We start from the raw sequence: 21473 nt of genomic DNA on the forward strand, positions 1-21473 counted from the left end.
TTAAATTCATATTTTTCAGTCTTGCAAACAATAAAGACATATTTTTAAATATTGAAATTATAATTTCACAGCAAGAATGCTCCAGGTAAACAAGCTGGAAATCAAAAGTGCCTAGTTAGTGTTATAAAAAGTTATAATGCTTTTTTACAATTTATAACACTTATGAGTTTCATTTTCATTCAGAAGTTCCATGTTAAAATCACTTATACACGAAAATGCACAAATATAAACTCTCTCTCTAATCTACGAATATACACCCCATATTCAACAATATAATAATCCACAAATGTTTTTTTTTGTGTTTGTTTGTTTGTTTTCCCCATCCTACATTTGACTGAAAGAAAAACATTTCATGGGAATTTCTCTAATATTCCCCAAGTAATTAGATCCCTCAGAAAACTAATTTTTAATTTCATTAAAAAAAATTCATTCACCTTGTTTTTCTTTGTGACAGCAAGCCAGTCATCTTCCAGTACCTCTTTCAAAATTTCAGGAAGTTTGAGTATCACATCTTTTTCTGTGTCTTCCTAAAATCAGACAATTAATTTTAATATAAATAGAAAATTAATAGCTAACAATATAAATGATAATTAAAAAGTCATAAATTATTATAAATGTATTGAAATAGCAAAACAGTAATTTCACGAATTATGGCAGATGCAAATTCAACAAATTACATTTGCACAAAATAAGGTGCTTTGGGCTTTGAAATAACATCGAGAAAACAAAAATGGCTTTTAAAAGGACGGAAGCTAAAATTTGATACAGATTTAATTTTTGTGTGTGGGGGTGGGGGGGGGGGGGTGCAAGATGGCATATGAATTTTCATTTATTTAAATCATTGTGCTTTTAAATTACAGAATATACATAAACATTAATACACAGATGGTTAATCCATTGATTGATAGATCTAAATATAAATGTCTACATTTATGATGAAAAATAAGCATAGCTTTGATTCACAAAACCACATTTGTATTTTATATACTATTTATTTGCAATAATAATAATTATTATACACCAAAAATAACATTTTTTTTATATTTATAAGAATATATAATACACTACAGAGTTACAATATGCAAACACATGTTCAGAAAGTGAGGCGCAAGCACTGAAGGATAATTTTAAACACTTCACTGTTTATAGCTATAAATTTTTTGAGATCATTGATATTTATAGAAAAAATTTCCATTGTGATTATTTAGCAAGAAATTTTTCTAAGAACAAAATATAAGAAGACACAATTATTTGTACTTAATGTGATCTTACTTATTTGTATAAAATATGATCCTTTGAAAAATGACATGCATACCTCAGAAGATTCCGAATCAGATTCAGATGATGAGGAATCTGGATTTTCAGACTTTTCATTCCCACTGTCATTACATTGTTTCTTGTACAAAGTTTCTTTTAACAGTGGTGGCAATTTGCTCTTGCGTTTGCCTTTTCTATAAAATAGAGCCAGAGTTGCAAGAATGAATAAAACTAATAAAAATTCTATAATAATACAAATTTTAATAAGAATTTCAGAACAGCTATGTATTTATTTGTAATCTTTAACCATAATATAAACGAATAAAAATAAAGCATATTAATATATTGTATGCCTTACTAAATTATACATAAAAATAAAATTTTTGAAAGGATGAGGCAAGGATTTTAACAACTAAAATAAGATTTCACATTTAAGTTCAGTTTTTTCTCTCATACTGACACATTTATTACTAAAGAAAAAAAAAAGCCTTAATATCTTTAAACAACCATACATCATAATAAGCATTATATAACTTTTTTAATTCCCAAAATTTACTATTTTTTTTAACTGATAAATGTATGTGTACCATCAATTTCATGAAACAAAACAATCTGTACAAAATATGACTTCTCTCAGCATAGTATAAGATGTTCAAGAACCTGTAATAATAATTTCTTTTTGCATGGTAAAATAGTTTAAAAGAAGGTATAGTCTGAATAGAAAAAGATTTAGCAACTTTTTATTATCAACTGTTAAAAGTGCTAGTAAAAAAAAGTCTGTATTCTAATAAAAACGATCTAGTAATGAATAACTAGAAGTACTTTATATCATAAATGCCATTTAGTTTCAAATTATTAGCATTTGCAAAAAAAAAAAAAAAAAGTAATTCAAGTTTAACTAAAATGAAAACAAAACTAGAAAAATAAAGCTGATTCTTTAAAAACTATTTCAACATGACTCGCAAGATCTTAATTTATTCTTCATAAACAAAAGCAAGTTCCAGAACATAATGCATCATTTATTATTATCATTATTATTATAAGAGATTTTGATCAGGCAAGAAATTCTTCAGATCTGCTTTTTTCATATAATACTTTATTAATAAACACATTTAGATTATTAATGTTTTTTTAACTTATTAGATCGCCTTAACATTTAAAAAATTTAGAAAACAATGGTGTGTTTAGTTTAAATTTTTACGTTCAACCTGTAATTTTATCTTAATTTTTATTACAATGAATCAGAACAAGACATTCATACAAAATATCAAATTAAAATATGGTGCAAGAAATTCTACATAGTTTAATAATATCACAAGGAATTTTAAATATTACTTTATTACCTGAAAATAATTCAAAAATTTAATAAACAAAATGATTTACATTTTTTTTAAAAAAATAGGATTATTTGAAGGTTTGACATTGCAGATAAAATATTATAGGTTAAAACAATCCCTATCAATACTATATTTTTCACAGGTACAGCACACATCAACAAAATGTTAACTGCAAATACTGCAATTATGGATAAAAAGTTGTTTTTAGGTATTATAATTTTTTCTTCAATAGAAGTATCTTAATGAGCTTTAATATAGAAAGTAATTTCAAAAATTAAAAGAAAAGGAAAAAAATTAGAATAGGACTTATTTTAAATATATATAATGATAAACTTGGTTTGAAAAGACAATAATTTACTAAAAAAACTTTAAAAGTTGATTAACCGAAATTCAATTTTCAGATTAATTATGTTGAGGCAAAGTAAAAAAAGGTATTGAGAGTGTTTACCTACACCTTCTAATCAATAAGTTTTTAATCAATTAAATCACTCTGAATAATTCTATTAATCAAAAAGGAATATGAAATTAATCTCTATAATTTGCTATTTTAATGGTTGTTAATGCAAAATGTTTTTAATAAAAATTTGCATTTTGTTAATGGCTTTATTTTCAAATTTACGTTTTTAAACAATTGATTTTATATATCCAACAGCTGCATAGTGTTTAAATTTCTGAATAATAAATAAGATATAGACAAGTAATTCATTAACATTGGAAATTTGATTTTTAGCCACAAATTATTAAAAAAAAATACAATTTAATACTTGGAAGCATCAATAAATAATTGTCTCTAGCAAACTAAATCAAATTTATAGAAAGCCAGCACTCAACATAAAGATTAGCTTCTTGTGTTATAATGACATAATATGCATATCGCTATACATGATTTAGCAAATTAATTTATAGCACAAGAGGTTAAATAGAAATCAAAAGTATTGCATGAGGTTATTAGAATGAAAGAGATGTAAATCAAAAAAAAAAAAAAAAAGGTGCAGTTAAGCATGGATTTAATTCCTTTATTTAGCATGAAATACGTGGAATTCAATAGTTAGTAACTGTCCACTAGGAGCAGCATCAAAACTGTCTGCTGACCTGAACCGCAGTTGAGTTAAAATTGACAGTGGTGTAAGCCAACTGCCAAATCACTGATGGTTTGTTAACTATTAGCTGTAGTTATTGTAATCATTATTTTAAAGCTTTCCTGCATGTTTTTATTCACATTATTATACTTAAAAATAATAATTTAATACATTTAATTCATGAGGAAAAGTTGGATAAGTGTTGTAATGTTAATATTAATAAAAGGAAATAGGGGTTTTTTTAAATGTTTGCATTCACATTTTAATTTATTAAATTTTTAAGTTATGTTTCTTGAGTAATTAAAAATATTTATCAATAAAAAAATGGAATTTAAATCTAGGGCTATTAACAAGTTTGAACTTTTGAACAGTGATTCTAAGATTGAAGACAATTTTGATAAATCCTAATCACACAGTAGATAAGTCAAGTAGGCTTAAATTCAGTAACTGAAGTATAGTCAGCTATTCATCTACACAAGATTTTGAAAAATCTGACTATACTCAAGGCAGTCAAAAACCTATTGGATCTGTCTATAAGATCAAATTGTGAGAAAAACATAATAAATTCTGCAAATCAGAAACTAAAAAAAAGGAAGTGACTTCAAATCTCTGGTCAGTAATATGCAAACCATTACCATGAGAAAAAAATATTCTAATGTAACATCTAGCTACTAACTGAAATGCAATGAATACTTTTCAAAAGAAAAAAGAAAATTAATGTTTGAAAACTTCAGGAAAATAAGAAATTTTCTCCAATAGTATGAAATTAAAAAAAAAAAAAAAGGATTAAATTATTAACAGCAAGATAAAACAAATACTTTTTGAAATCAAAAAGAGTGTTTCTGAGTAGATACATAAAAATATTTCCTAAACACTTGGTGTTTTGGATGGGTTATTAAGGCGTTAAAAAAAATATTAGAAAGGAAGATCACAGGAGAGAAAAAACTTATGATAATACCCAGTTTATAACGGATAATATAAATTCATTACCATGTTATTATGATAGCCATTACAAATAGAAAAAAACATCCAAACAAAAAAATGTTTTTGGAATTTTTTAATATTTCAAGAATAGACACACTTTATGAAGAAGTAATTATTCTGGTAAAACCCCTGTCTAAAAGCAGTACTATAGGCATTAGATTAAGATCAAATTTAAAATACACTTATGCATGTACCATATGCAAAAGATACAACATTTTTTAACTTAAATACCGTAATTCAGAGTTAAGTGATTCTTAAAAGGTTAATTTGAAAATTAATTATGATTTGGATTTCAAAAAATGGCTTATCTAGTGACTACATTTAAAAAAAAAGATACAATGTCTGTAGAAGATAATCAAGAAACATAAGTTTCTTCTTGGCCACAAAAAGCTTGCCCATTTTTAATAATAACCATGAATAATGAATATCACACAAAAAGAATTATTATTACCATATCTAAAACTAGTAAAAAGAACTTGGTTACTTTCAAGTTCTAATGAAGCTCTAAAGAATCTCAAGATTTAGCTTCACATTTAATCAAACACTTAAAATTGAATGCCTGCCCCCCAGTACAGTAAAACATGTACTGGGGAATTAACTTCTGTTAAACTTGTTTCACAATGGAGACTTTTTTTTTTTCAGTGAGAAGTTATATATGCCTAAAGTGATAAATAAAATTGCTTTCCACTGGATCATTTTTTTTACAAAATATTTATCAGATATTTAGAAATTACATAAATCAAACATTACCAATTCCAAGGAATTAAACAAATTGAAATAATTATTTTGGGGCATGATATTTCTTGAGACAATGAGGCATATACAAAGAAACATTTCAATAGGGACACCAAAATCTCAATTCTTTTCTCAAACCATTTAAAAAACACAATTTGCACTGCATGGTTATATTTGTTCTTGAAGAATTAAGTGATATAATCATTGGTAAAATGTCTTTCAATTAAAGAGGAGAAGTTCTTTAGAAAATTTTGATGTGAAAGAAGTATATCTTGTATAAAAAAAAGATACAGAATGCAATCAAAAAATTATTAAAGGCCCTGCAAAAAAACTCTCCTGTTTCCAAAAACTTTTTTTTATCTATTTTTCATAAATATTTTTTTTTTTTTTTTTCATGATAGGCATAATTTGAAAATACATAACATGTAATAATGGTATAATTAAAATGTAAAGTACTCAAATGCACTATACAATATTTATTTTATAAATAATGTTATATTGGCATTTAAAATTAAACTGTGCATGTTTGAAGTGTAACCTAGTGTGAAGTTATATATTCACACTAGGTTTTCCTGTATAAAAAAGATACAATATCTACAGAATGCAATCAAGAAAATTGTTAAAGGCCCTACAAAAAACTCACCTATTTCTAAAGACTATTTTCTTTTTACTATTTTTCATAAATATTTTTTGTTTCCTTCATGATAGACATAATTTGAAAATACATAACATATAATAATGGTATAATTAAAATGTAAAGTACTCAAATGCACATGACAGAATATACAATATTTATTTTATAAATAATGTTATATTGGCATTTGAAATTAAACTGTGCATGTTTGAAGTATAACCTAGAGTGAAGTTATACATTCACACTAGGTTTTAATGGATAAGAGCAATATAATACATTATGCAATTCACATAAAAAATTTCATGACAAAAAATAACATCCATTGAAAAATTTTCCTGGTTAATATTAAATTCTTGATTAAGAGATTAAAGTAATGTAACTGATAATGAAATCATTAACTAATAGTTTTTCTGCCAAGATATTCTATTTTCTTTTCAATGCCTTGGACATAAGGTCTGTGGAAGTAGCTACAAAAGAATAAACTATGATTTTACTTAAACATTATTACAGCAACATGAAGACATGCTTCAGAGATGTGAACTGACCATAAGGAAATAAGAAAAGAAAAAAAAAGAAACCCAAAAATGCAAAAACAATACAAGAAAAAACATGCAAAAAGTATGAATTAAGTAGTCAGTATACAGACAAAAAAAACCTCAAGGCTACAGCTCAATTGGCTTTTTTACATCCATTTCAAAATATTTATAAAAGTAAGAAATTAATAGCATATGATATTATCAAAGATACTAAAAGAAGTATATTGCCCAGGACAAATTTAAATGCATATAGGATAAAAAAAAATAAGAGAGGAAAACTAGAATTTTATAGAAAATATATTATAGTAAACATTAAACATAAACAATATATTTTAGTAAATATTTCTTTAATGCTTAGTAAACTTTTGCAGCATGTTTTTGGCATGTTATTGTCGATTTTTTTACAGGTTTTTTACTGATTGACTCAATTGGCATTTCACAATTTACATTTTAGCACCAGTCACACTGATATAATAAGTATCATGTTGTGAATAGGAGTAAGATGTGGAAAAAAATTTTAAGGGACATTTTTTTTTCTTTCCAGATGACTACTTCTCTGCAATTTTGGTCAGCTAGCAATATATTTTCTTTGAAGCTTTCTTTGACATTAATTTTTCCCTTAGACTTGATTATTTGTCACAAACTCTTTTTTTTTTTTTTCTTCTTCTTCTTCTTTGAAATAGTATCAAGGATAGTAATGTTTTTATCATCCACTCTCGGACAGTCTTGAAATCAAATTGCAGTAAATTGGTAGCAAATTTGCAGGACAAATTGTGTCGTTACTTAAAATGGTCATCCAATCTTTGAAATCCCAGTTAAGGAGTAATTTCTTCTACTTCCTCTTTCAAAATGAGGTAATTTATATGAACGTTTATTACACGAATTTCATTGAACTATTGAAACAAGAAATTTTCCTATTCCTCAAAAGCTGACAATTTCAAAAAATTTGATTTGGGGCCAATTTCTTCATTTTTTCTAAATTTTGCTTCACAACATCTGCTTGCTTTAAATTAATTTACTAAGTGGATGATAGTATTACAAATTAGCAAAATCAGCCTTATCGTCATAGTAAACATCAATTTTTTCCAACAAAGAAAATCGCTTTCTTTTAGACAGCATTATTTCCACATCCAAATTTAACAAAAAGTCTCAAAATGATGTCAACTCGCAAGATCACAACAACTAAAAGCTATGGTATTAGCCAGCTGGAATTCTAACAGTCCATCCTTTGCTCAATAAAAGAAAAAAGAAAAAAAAAACAAAAAAAAACAAAACAGGAAGTGTGAAAGCCGAGATGCATGGCAACAGGTTCTCATCTTTGGACAAAGATAATGACAAATTTCACAGAGTTTTTCGAATTTATTTTAAAATGCAGGCTTTCTTCAATATTATAATGAATTGTAATGGGTAAATATCAAAATTACATATTTGCAAAAACTGCAATAATTCAGATTAATTATAATGGTTGTTCATCAGAATAAAGTTCACAAACCTATTATTGTTTCATAGAACTTAATCTATACTTATATAAAGCTCAATGTGTGTGTGAGTGTGTGTGTGTGTTGGCGCTCTACAGGCCAGACCATTCCATCTACAGATACCAAATTTGGTACATGTATACCTTGGAGGTCGGGAATGTGCGCCTGGGGTACCTTTTATTGAAATTTTAATTATTAATTAAAAACTAACTTTTCCGCCAAAAAATCTTCATTTTCCCCACCGCCAAATGAGTAAGGCTTCAGTTTTTTTTCCCACACTAAAGAGGCTAGGGTTAACATTTTTCGGCCGATTATTTCAAACGATTCTGTTTATTTTCTTAATTTTTGATGCATTTAAAATTAAACATTATTAATTAATCGATCTTTCAGATTCATTCTGAAGAATTAAAATAAAACAGAATAAAGGAAATTAAAAATTTCTAATCTGCATAGTGTTACCTCAACTGGCGTAGAAAAATTCACGCATTTGCGTTACCGTAACTGGCATTGAAAATTCAGGCATGCGCATTGTATTCTGATTGTTGTGACTGATTGCGGACTTGATTTAAATTATTTTTAGGTTAGTTGCATGCTTTTGTAATTAAATTGTATTTATGTTATACATTTTTTGTATATGCTTATAGTTTTTAAGTACATCGTTTTTTAAGTAGTTTTTTTTAAACCTGTTTTCAACCGATTATTTTAAACGATTCGTTTTATTTTCTTAGTGTTTGATGCATTTAAAATTAAACATTTTGAATTAATCAATCAGGTCATGATAAATCTGAGAAAATTTTGTTGACAAATTCTTGAAATATTACATAAATCAGGAAAGATATTCTTTAGTGCCCATAAAGTTTAAACGCTCAATGACTGTTTTCAGTAATCATATTACAAAAAAATACTTTGTTTCAGTAAAAAATATTATTATATTAATTGCAGATTAATCCTTTCCACTTTAATTTAAAGTATAAATTCTACGGGAGCTAACAGAAAATTAGAGAGATACATATTATGTTATGACTGAAGGCCTTTATAATATTATGAGTGAATTATATGACTATCAAAATTTGAAGTTTTAAAATATTTTGATGAAGAAGCTATTAAAGAAGGAATTGCATAAAATATTTAATTATTGAAATTTTAACGAACATTAATATTGGCGAACGGGCTGGTCGCCAATGGCGGCTGGTAAATAATAAAAATATAAAGATATTATGTTTGTTTTTATAACTAAATTACTCCATGTACTGTAATGGTATATCCCATTGTGGGTCAAATTGTTATAAAATACATAGGTATATAAAGTTGTTAATACTGTTGAATTAGATTTTATAAACATTTAGACAACGATATGTTTTTAATCTTTAACAAGTAAAGTAAATTTTAAAGAGTGTTTCATAAAAGCATTTATAATAGATTTAAAAAATAAATTGAGAAAAAAATATAACAAATAGCGCTGGTCTTTTCTATCAGTCAAATTTGGAGACTGGAATAAACAATCCTATTTCAAGAGTGTTGATCACCAATTTCATATAGTATTATAATGTCCGATTTTCAGAAACATTTAGTAAAAATAATATTTAAGACAGAAAAAAATATGAATTTGTAGAATATTACTATGCACAAGCATAACATGGTTCATGGAAATGCGTTTCTGCTTAACATCTGATTAAATGTTAATATCAATTTTAATTTTGATTACTTTTTCTGAAAAAACATAAAATTATATCTAAAATCATAGAATAATGCTTTTAAAATAGGATCCCCCCCCCCCAAATCATGCATTCGTTTGACAGAAAAATATTTATAGCCATTTTTCAACATTGTTTTTCAACGATGTCAATTTTTTTTAAATGCAAATATCAAATTAATATTTTTACTCTAATACCCTTTTTTAAATAACTTCATAGGGGTTCTAAAAATTTCACTCAAATGAAAAATAATAATAATAAACAATAATTTTCTATCTATTTTTCTTCTAATTTATTCTTTGGATAAATTTCGTAATGGCCTACAACTTCATAATATAAACTTTTCCTCTCGGATTAATAATTTTTGTTATTTAGATGAGAAAAACCAATGCTTCATTCTTCCTCCACCCATCCGATAACATATCCGGAAGCAAACTTAAAAGCATGTTTTAGATAATCAACTTAATGACTTAAACCAATAGCTGTTATGCTTTTTTCCACATTTTCATGATGATTCGTCTACACTATGTTCCGGATAAATTCTTGCAAAATAAATAATTATTGTTGTACAATTAACAGCAAAATATGGAAGTGATATTTTGTAAAGACTTGTAAGCAAGAAGAAAAAACTGTGATTGTGAAACTGTGAAATAGACATAATTGATTAGTAACTAAATAAATGGAATTATTTACATAACTTCACAAAAGGAATGTATTGACAAAGTTAATATAAATACTTGCATGGATAAAGCAGCTTCATTTGCCAGCTTTACTTGTAATTCTCGATTTTCTTCTGTGAATGGTAAAATAAATTCTTCTCTCACACATCGATCCCAGCTGTGAAGAAAACACAAGCAAACAATTTGAAACGTGAAATTTCACTTGAAAATAATTTGTGTAAACCAAGTTTCAAGAGGACTGACAACTGATTAAAATATTCATAAACATATTGTTTCAATCTTTTTAACATTAAAACTATATTTAATTCAGAAACAATGGTAGAACTGTTAAACAAATATAAAAACTTAATCAAACAATTAAGCTTGAATGAAAACATGCAAGCATCTACACTGCATTCCACTGGAGCCTCCAAGAAAGCGGCAAAATCATTTTAAGGACCTGGAACTCTAACCCTTTACGCGATTACGGCTCGAAAATAGACGATGGGCCACTTACTACTGTGATCATATAACAAACCAGCGTGACCTCTCGCATGATTTGGATTTCTTAAACTCTTTTGCATTTAAAATTCATCCAAATATTTCTAGTTTAACAATGGATTAAATAGAACAGAATGTGTATCATCTCTGACATTCATGTAAGTACTTAATATGTTTTGTTTCTCTTTATTAGCAGTATTTTCTAACTTTTCGATTGTAACTACACATTAGTATATGGACTCCAAAACAAATTCTGAGATTTCTGTCAAATTTTGAATGAAATCCACTCACAGAAAGTCTGGATGGTTTACTGTTTGATGACAAGTAAATTCAATAACCCCAAAATGTAAAGAAAAGGTAAATAAAATTCAGCACACATGTTTAATATCTAAAATATACATTCTTATAATATTTGAACCAAATCTATTAAAGGGTTGATCCTCAATTGATCTGTACTTTCGCATGTATTAAACACAATAACTCATAAACGAAATGGCCTAAATTAATGAAATTCAGAATGTCATTATGTGATTACGACTGTAGTTCTGGATCAAATTTTGATTTCATTCAGTTGCCAAAGCCATTCAAAATACATATTCATATGACAGATTCAATAAAAATATTAGTTTCACACTAAACATCTATATTTTGTAATTATTATTTAGTAATGCCATGCAAGGTATTTGTAGGCTTATTCAAAAACAAACTTTATGCGGGTAGAGGGAGATAAGACTTTAATCGGAAAGTATGCAAGAATGTTTTTAAAAAAACACTTGCATACTTTTTTTAATTTTTTGTTTTGCTTGTCTTTTTCTCATAAAAAAATAAAAAGTAATCTTCTAAAAGTTAAAAAAAACAAAACAGCAGTTTAAACATTTATCCACAGCAGAATATTTTTTTTTTTTTTTCTCAAGCCAGAATTAGTAAAAAAAAAAGGGGGGGAGATAATTAATGCTTGTTAAAAAAATGAAGATACAACAATTCTTCATGCAAACAAATATAAAAACAATTCTTAAATATCCAGTTATTTTAATTTTCCTTTTTTATTTTTCCACTAGAGATCCATAACTTTTTATAAATGTGAGCAAAGAATAAAAAAGTATTTGAGAAAATTTAGTTTCAATTGAAATTTCTCATTAAAACAATTAAAAATTAGTAATTATTTGGTAAAAAATTTTTCATACAAAGCTTTCAAAACTTAACAAAATAAATATAACTATTAGTTTATATTATTTATTCTTAAGTAATTGAAAAAAATAATTTTAAAAATACAAATTTTTTATGCAGATATACATCACAACTCATAGTGCCTTTGTAAATTGTTGACATCTAAAAGATGGAGCTTTATTATCCTGATTTTTAAAAAGAAATGAGATGAACAGAAGTCATTAGACAGAAAAAAAAAATCCATTGGTATTACCTAACAAACAATCTAAATAAATGAATGTCAGCAATATTAAAATAAGAAAGTAAATTTAATTCTAAGATAAAATTCTAAAATTAAATTAAATAAAATTCTAACAATAAAAATCATAGAAATGATTTTGCATATTTATTTTTCTTTGCAACAAAGATATTTCATGTAAAGCTGCAGAGATAATAGCAATTGAAACAAATAACTGATATGAAAGACATGTTAAAAAATGGCATAATGGATTTAGAAAAATTGGTATAAACAATGCAATTAGAACTTAAATTCTGAAAGAAAAAAAAAACAATTTAAAAAAAGAAAATTAATTTCTCCAGCCATACTAGTCAAGTAATCAATTTTTATCAAAATTTGCAAAATGAAAAAAACATAAAAAGTTGCAAACTAGAAGTATGTCAGCAAAGAAGGAACATTTCCCTCTTTTTGCTACCATACATGTGCAAAGCAAATCTTTGAATTTGATATAAAAGCAATTTATTAAAAATATTTATTTTTTTTTAATTTTCAGGGATTTTTATTTTAAAATACAAGAGAAATGTTTCTGTTGTTGCTGTAAAAGAAATATGAAAATGAAAGTAAACTATCAGATGCAGGAATTTTATTTTGAATTACTAAAAAGAAAACTTACTATATTCTAAAAGATTTCTCAAAGTTCAGTAAATTATATGAAACATTTAAAAAAAATTTAATTAAAAAGATAACTGTTTAATCTACTTATAATTTTTTTCCCCTACAATCATCAGAAATGTTCCTATGGATAACTGCATGTGGAAAATTCAAATACAAAACATTAAACAAAAACTTTCCAGCATTTAAATTTTAATATCTTGGCTTCGAAGTACGTTGATTAAGTGTAAAAATCTTCTGGACACAACACACACACAAATACATTTAATAATTTATAGATAGTACTCCCATTGAAATAATGCATAAATTATCAGTGGTAATGAACTTTTATTTTCAATCAAACCACAAGAATAGTCCTAAATTTATATTTGTTTCATTATGATACGAAATTTTTTTAAATTCTGTTTGCATATTTAAATTTGCTTATTTTTTGCCATGGAATACACAATTAAACTAATGATCATCAAAATGCACGTCAATTCACCTGCTATTCCATCCAAAAAAATGAATGAGATATTCAGGAACTTTTCTTCCACGTTCATCTCGACTAACGACCAGATCCAAAACCTAAAACAAAATGTGTACATTAAGCCTCTAATGCTCTGTGTGATGATAGTCAAAGTCAAAATTTGCTCATCAATTAAAAAAGAAAAGTTTTGGTCACATTTTACATCTAAATATCAACCAATAATTGTAACTATATTATATAAATTAATTTTTAATAATTTTTGCAGTAGAAAGGAAGAATACACTTAAAAAGCAACAATTGTATTCCAATATATAATGCCCACCAACTACTTGGTAGATATGTAAAAGAAATTGTAAACTCATATTTTTCTAATCATGAAAAAAAAATGATATTGCAAAAAAAGTAATCTATTGCAAAAAAAAAAAAAAAAAAAAAAAAAAGGAGTCAAATTATTTTTTTTAATACAAATGCTACACGGAACAAAATGTTAAATCGATGATTACATTAAAAGTTTGAATTCAGCTGAAGGCACATTCATGGAATCTTTAATTCCAATGATGATGATGATGTCGTGTCCGCGCTACAACGGAAAGGGGGGGGGCTGCAGTAGCTTCTGAGGAATCCCTGAGCACCCGAGTGAAGAAGTCTCAGCTCATATGAAAATGACATTCACACACTCGCTTGCACAACACCTTTTTACAGGGGGCTCTTTCACACACCTCACAGGGTTACCAGGACTCGAACCCAGGACGCCCAAATCACGGGGAAGACGCGCTACTCCTAGGTCATGACGCCGGTTTTGATTCCAATATTCTTCTTTTATTAAAAACTTCTTGAAATTTCTCTAAATCTACTGTGGTTTCTTCAATGTACAGTACGTTTCAATTTCATGTACAGTCTAGAAGAACAATGGAATGCAGGGGGGGAAAATGCAGCGATATATTTTTTAACTAGGGAACAGAAAAGCTTCATCTTGTGCTGGCAGCAGCCGAAGTTAAAAAATCGTCTAGCAAGTAATCCCTATGAGTATTGAAAATGACAATTCTAATTCATAGTTGTATCCGTAGCTGAAATACAACTTATTTGCAAAAAAAATATTGATATCTTACAGGCAATTTCTGTTTGTTTGGTTTTGTTAGAATAGCAAAAAAAAAAAAAAAATCAGAAGTAATGGCCTAATGATTCAGAATCAAGATGATCATGTGCATGTATATGTTTCAAAAATAATGGTACTAAAGGTTTATAGATTAAATAACGTGAAAAGTAACATTAATACATGATTTAAAAAATAAACAATAATGTATGAATAGATTTGGTTATATTTTCCATTTTAGAAAGGATTTTATAACTAAATGAATTATCTGTTGCGTATCTAAATCTAAGAAATATTCCAAAGGCTCATTCTAGAGGTTATATCACTTTCATACTAATTTATTTTCAGTCATTTTCACTTTATATTTCTATAATAAAGGTGTTGAAAAAGGTATTGCCAATTCATGAAATGCTCAAAAAAAGTTAAATTAATTCATAAATAAAATTCTATATATAAAGCATATGCCAATTATCACTTTAATTTACTTGAAGAAGACAACAGGAGTGTAATAAGTATTAACAAAGAGAATAGAATATGGCATTGAATATTGTAAAAAAATTTTATTTATGCTCCGCTTGCTTGACCTGCTACAATTCACATGTCACGCTATTTTATTTTTTCAAGCACGTTACAAATATTCAACAAGAAAAGATAAGAATCATGCCATACATGAATGTTAATGAAGGTAACTCAGTCATTTTCATGAATACACACTTTGCAAAGTCTACAGAATCGAGCCTGTGGTCCACTGATAAAAAGAAATCAAAGTGTGTTGTCGTTGTGTTGTGAATTATGGCACTTTACAAGTCCGCTGACATTATCTGTCAGCGATTTAAGCCGAGTGAGCGTCTCTTGTTTTCTAAGTATCGCCAACTAGGGCCAAGAGTACGACTTAGCTACTTCATGCGTCAGATTCGATTGCACAACCCCTTTTTACAGGGGGGCACATTCATACACCTCACAGATAGAACACAAAAGAACAACCATACCCGCACCGGGACTCGAACCCGGAAAGAGGTATATCATCGGGTATAGATCACGAAGTAGCAGCATTTCTGAAACTGCTACTTTCATGAAATGTTCGTGTAAAATTGTAATGAATGACTACAATAACTGGAAGATTCAAGAGGGTGTGCTTGCTGTTTGGGCATGCACACTACGGAACACTATGAACTATCAATGGCAGGGATGAGTGCCGCTTGAGCCATTAATGACAGAGTGAAATCCACTAAAAAAAATTTTTCTATTGAAACTTTCTATGATTATCAAATATTTATAAATTGTAATGAAGGATCAATTATATAGATATGATTAATCTATTAAAGAATGATAAAACAATCACCTGTTTCTAAATTGTCCCCCTCTTCAATCTTATTAAAAATTTATTGCTGAACACTTATTCAACCTATGTGCCCCATACCAATTTTTTTAATGACAATTATGCTACTGACGACATCATGAGTCAAGAGGTACAGTTCACCAAAAATTTATCCAGGCACTTCTTATTACTCAACAGCTAAATTCAAGACAAGCAAGTCTTCCAACTTCAAAATATGTCCTCTTTCAAAAAAAGCAATCTAAATTCACACACGTCACCATCGTATTATATATATATATATATATATATATATATATATATATATATATATATATATATATATATATATACAGGGTGTTGCCGAATTCGACCGACAAATTCAGAGGGGTGATAGTAGGCATCAAGAGGATAAAGAATCACCATACAACATGGGGTCCCAAACGTCGTTTAGGGGGTGAAAATCGCAAAAATATAGGGAGTCGGAGAACTGTTGGAAACTGTAAAAAATTAATAAAGGAATAACAAATGTTGTTTCAACTTTGAATTTTTTTAAGTGAAAGCACATTCTGAAAGGCTATTTTTCATGTAAGTAACATGTCGATTTGTTGAACCAGGGGGTCGTAAGTTATTAAAAATGAAAAAGTAGCTTAGAACCCTTATCTGCAAAAGTATTAAAACATTTAAAAAAAAAAATATCAACTTGAAAATATAAGGAATTTTATACTCTTTAATATGATATAAGTCTGTAGTGTGAAAACAGAAAAGGTTATAAGATACTTAAAAAAAAAAAAAAAATGTTTGCCGAGAAACATCGCTGCAATATCGGCATCGATGTTTACAGAAGGTATTGCAAAATTCTACTGAAAAATTCTGAGGAGTGATAGTAAGCATCAAGGCGATAAGAATTTCCCAAGAAATATAAAGTCGCAAGCGACGATAAAAATTTATTTGGTGGAATACAGATACAGCACAGACATTTTAACATAATAAAGGAGACGATGAGAAACTTTTATAAAAATTGCTCAAACTTGCGGCCGCGAAGGTCATTACACAACCGACGTTTAAAGGACCGCCGGACGCGCTCAAACATACCAGGTGTGCCTGCGATTTCTCCAGCAGCGACGACGATCCGTGCTATGAGATCTTCCACTGTATCCAAAGGTGTCTGATGAACAAGAGATTTCATGTGGCCCCAGAAGAAGAAATCCAAGGGATTAAGGTCCGGGGAACGTGGAGGCCAATCAACAGGTCCGCCGCGTCCAATCCACCTCCCAGGACATGTATCATCTAGTTAGTTACTCACAGAATTCGAAAAATGCGCTGGTGCGCCATCGTGCATTAACCACATGTTCTGGCGTGCAATGGCCGGTATTCCCTGCAGTAAATCCGGAAGGACGTGCTGCAAGAAAACAAGGTAATTTGCGCCACTGAGGCGTTCGGGCATAACATACGGTCCCAACAGATGATCTCGGAGAATTCCTGCCCAGATGTTAATACTAAATTTATGCTGCACGTTTGACGAGATAGTGATATGAAGATATTCGGAAGACCAAATATGTGCATTGTGCGTGTTGAAGACGCCTTCTCTAGTAAAGCAGGCTTCATCTGAGAATAAAATTTTTGTAGGAAAGAGTGCATCTTCCTGTGTGGCACCAAGCAACCAGCGTTCGAATTCCATTCGACGTGGGAAATCGTCATAGCATAGGACTTGGACTTTCTGCAAGTGGAAGGGGTACATGTTTTCAGCATGCATGACTTTCCACACCATTTCGTGCCGAATACCCAATTCAGCTGCAATTGTCGATGTCGATGTCGAGTGCTTGTCGATGGGGTATCGGCAAAGCGCTGCAAAACTCCGTTTTCTGTTTCAGGTGTGCGCACACTTCGTTCTTGACAAGCATTTGGTCTAGTTATTTTGAAGGATCCTGTCTCCCGCAACCATCGCTCAATATTTGCAAAGGTGCTGTGGCGTGGACAACGCCTACTTGGATATTGCTCTTGGTATATTCTTTGTGCTAGGCGTCCATTACCATCCGCTCGGCCGTAAATTAAATGCATATCCGCATATTCGTCATTTGTGAAATCTGACATGTTGTTTGCGAATGAAACTTATCGACTATCAATTCTGCACTGCTTCTTAATGAATACAAGCTGCTTTTATACTCCTCGAACCATCAATTCAGCAACGCTCGCTGCTTTTATATTCCTAGAAAGCATGGAAAATTTACATACGAGGAAGCTTCTTCTTCTCGACTACCTTGTCCCAAATCCTAGCATTCATTGGGCCATTCTCTTCGCCAAGCTAATTGTCTCTTCGATGTCTGTTTTTGTGATTTTCACAGAATAAACGTCTCTTGCGACCCTAGGTTTTATGATAATCTTTCATCTCTTTAATGCCTACTATCACTTCTCTAAATTTATCTTTCGAATTTGACAACACCCTCTGAAAACATAGGTGTCGATGTTGCAGCGATATTTCTCGGCAAACATTTTAATTTTTCTTGAATATCTTAAAATCTCCTCAGTTTTCACACTACAAACTTATATCATATTAAAGAGTATAAAATTCCTTATATTTTCAAGCTTTTATTTTTCTTAAAGTTTTAATATTTTTGCAGATAAGGGTTCTAAACTATTTTTTCGTTTTAAATAATTTACGACTCCCTGGTTCATCAAACGGCATGTTACTAACATGAAAAATAGCCTCTAAGAATGTGCTTTCACTTAAAAAAAATTCATAGTTGAAACAACATTTGTTATTCCTTTATTAATTTTTGTTTATTAATTTTTTATTAATTTTTTACAGTTTCCAACAGTCCTCCGACTCTCTATATTTTTGCGATTTTCACCCCCTAAACGACGTTTGGGGGTGAAAATCGCAACGACGCAACGAAAATCTAAACGACGACATGGGGGTGACCCCATGTTGTATGGTGATTCTTTATCCTCTTGATGCCTATTATCACCCCTCTGAATTTGTCGGTCGAATTCGGCAACACCCTGTATATATATGCATAATCTTCAAAATTTCCAAATGCAATTTTTTTTCCGTCATTTTGCGCAATGAGAGATTTTAAGACATAAAATTTTAGACAAATTGTTTCAAAAGAACGGATGTGTACAAGAAAAAAAAAGATTTACGGGCCTTTTAATATATGCAAACTTAGCAAATAGATTATTCTATAACTATTTTCCTTCATTCAAAATTTCATTTCAGTAATTAATATGATTTGCTTTTAAAAAGTTGCTGGTGTTTTTTATGCTTCCTTAAGGAGCAATGAAAATAGTAAATAAGAATTTGAATTGCATGCTTTTATTTGCCTATTTAATTACAATTAAATAAATAAATAATAGTCAAAAAGTATTTTAGAAGCATATTCGTTAAAATTATCAAGAACTCTGTAAAAGTTTCATATTGCTAAAACTTACAGAAATTAAAAAAGATTTTAAGACAGCTGAAATGTAAATGATAATTGGTTTTTAAAAACATTCCTCCATAATTGAAATATAAATAGATCTGCACTTTCAAGTTTCAACTAAATGATACTTTAAATCATTTTTAAGCATAATTTCTTTTTACCAGAAACAATATTAAGTAAGTACAATTAAATTACTGAAACATTTTCAAAATTTTCTTTCCTTTCTTTAAAAATATATTTTGTCAAAATCTAGCGACAATCTATTATCCAATTAGAAGGAGTTTTTTTTTTTTTTTTTTAATTCTATAATGTTTAGTTCATATATACATTTAACAAAGTGTAAATTTATGCTTAACACAAAAATTGACTTCTGCGCTTTTTACATTAATTTAAGACCTCAAACATCATTTCTGCAAATATAATTATTGAAACAAAACAACCGTCTGAAATCTACGTAGAATACATATATCAACTTTCTCCTCAAAAGAGACAGTGTTAGAAAGGAAGAAATGGGGACTATTGCCTCCTGTCGATAACCGCCCCCCCCGTCGGTGAGAAAACGAGAATTTTATTGGAAAAATCTCCATTACTTCGGTACGGTTGCGACGAACTGGGCATCAACAAATATGACAATATAAAAACTACCTTAAAGTTAATATATTATAATATATATATATATATCCTAGTAATTGCTTGAGTCGGCAGAATGTCTATATTTGTCAAAACAGTTAAAGGGTGGCATGTCAATAAGATGTCGTATTTTGCCGATTCATTTCGGTTTGTCCTTTAAGAAATCAATGCGACAGATGTCGACCATATCAAAATGCACATAGTTTTAGACATCTGATTTAAATTCGTTCATTCAAATTATAATTTGTCTTACTTCTGGCAATAAAACCAGCAAGATGATAGTCGAAAAAAATGTTGCATTTTGCTGATAATTTTTGGTCTGCCCACTAAAAACTGGACGCGACTGATGTCGATGACGTTAGGTTCGCAGATTTTCAGATATTTGATTCAGAGATCGTTCATTCGATTTCAAAAGAAAAGGAAAAAAAAGGAAAGGAAAATAAATAAATATAAGATGTCGAATTTTTGCAGATTATTTTTTATCGTTCTGCTAGATATCATGATTTATAAAAAAAAATAATAATAAGTTTTTATTTTCATCCATTATTTCGATCCCCTATCGGTGAAATTATTACAAAAAGTTAAGCATTTCTTTAATACATGAATAGGAGATAAGGTTCTTTTCCCTGATTCAGAAATCACTGAATAGTTCGGAAAAGAATCGTCATTTTATTCATCCAAATGTTACTTCTTCGGTAATGAATTTGCAAGATTTTTTCTAATCTATTATGATGATTTTATCAAGAAAATTCTCTGACTAAAATCTGGTTAAAGTAAATTAAATAAAACCCAAGAAATTACTGCCGACACACTTTTGAAATATGCATGCTAAGAAGAGCGGCTTTGTTGTTGCCAAATTAAGTGAATCCACTATAAATCACTGAGATAAGTAAATTGTTAATTAGGTTTGTTTAGCAGTAGGTAAAATATCTTTTTTGCAATCTAAATTTATTAAGCTGCAATTATTTCATTGGTGAAATTTGATCAACTGCAATTGACGACAAATTAAATATATATATATACTAGCCGCCTTTGGCGACCAGCTTTTTCGCCAATCTTAATATTCGTTAAAATTTTAATAATTAAATATTTTATGCAATTCTTACTTTAATAGCTTCTTCATCAAAATATATTAAAACTTCAAATTTTGATAGTCATATAATTCACTCATAATATTATAAATGCCTTCAGTCATAACGTAATATGTATCTCTCTAATTTTCTGTTAGCTCCCGTAGAATTTATAACTTTATTTAAAGTGGAAAGGATTAATCTGCAATTAATATAATAATATTTTTTACTGAAACAAAGTATTTTTTTGTAATATGATTACTGAAAACAGTCACTGAGCGTTTAAACTTTATGGGCACTAAAGAATATCTTTCCTGATTTATGTAATATCTCAAGAATTTGTCAACAAAATTTTCTCAGATTCATCATGAGCAGATCGATTAACTAACAATGTTTAATTTTAAATGCATCAAACACTAAGAAAATAAAACAAATCGTTTAAAATAATCGGTTGAAAACAGGTTAAAAAAATTACTTAAAAAACGATGTACTTAAAACTATAAGCATATACAAAAAATATATAA

At 28.7% G+C, this 21473-nt stretch overlaps 1 protein-coding gene across 3 annotated transcripts in view; it reads right to left on the bottom strand.

Annotated features, from left to right (window-relative positions):
- The window catches only part of LOC129962708 (male-specific lethal 3 homolog), a 66458-nt gene that overhangs the window by 38002 nt on the left and 6983 nt on the right, over positions 1-21473 (bottom strand). For all 3 annotated transcript variants that reach the window (XR_008783942.1, XM_056076657.1, XM_056076644.1), the window contains exons 2-5: positions 13435-13517; positions 10476-10571; positions 1316-1451; positions 435-527 (exon numbers count right to left, since the gene is read on the bottom strand). Coding sequence is in view for 2 of the 3 variants with exons in the window: in XM_056076657.1 (XP_055932632.1) it covers positions 435-527; positions 1316-1451; positions 10476-10571; positions 13435-13517 (408 nt within the window). In the remaining variant the exon portion in view is untranslated. The remainder of the gene's footprint in view (positions 1-434; positions 528-1315; positions 1452-10475; positions 10572-13434; positions 13518-21473) is intronic.

This window comes from Argiope bruennichi, chromosome 1 (genome assembly GCF_947563725.1).
Source record: "Argiope bruennichi chromosome 1, qqArgBrue1.1, whole genome shotgun sequence".
Classification (NCBI taxonomy): domain Eukaryota; kingdom Metazoa; phylum Arthropoda; class Arachnida; order Araneae; family Araneidae; genus Argiope; species Argiope bruennichi.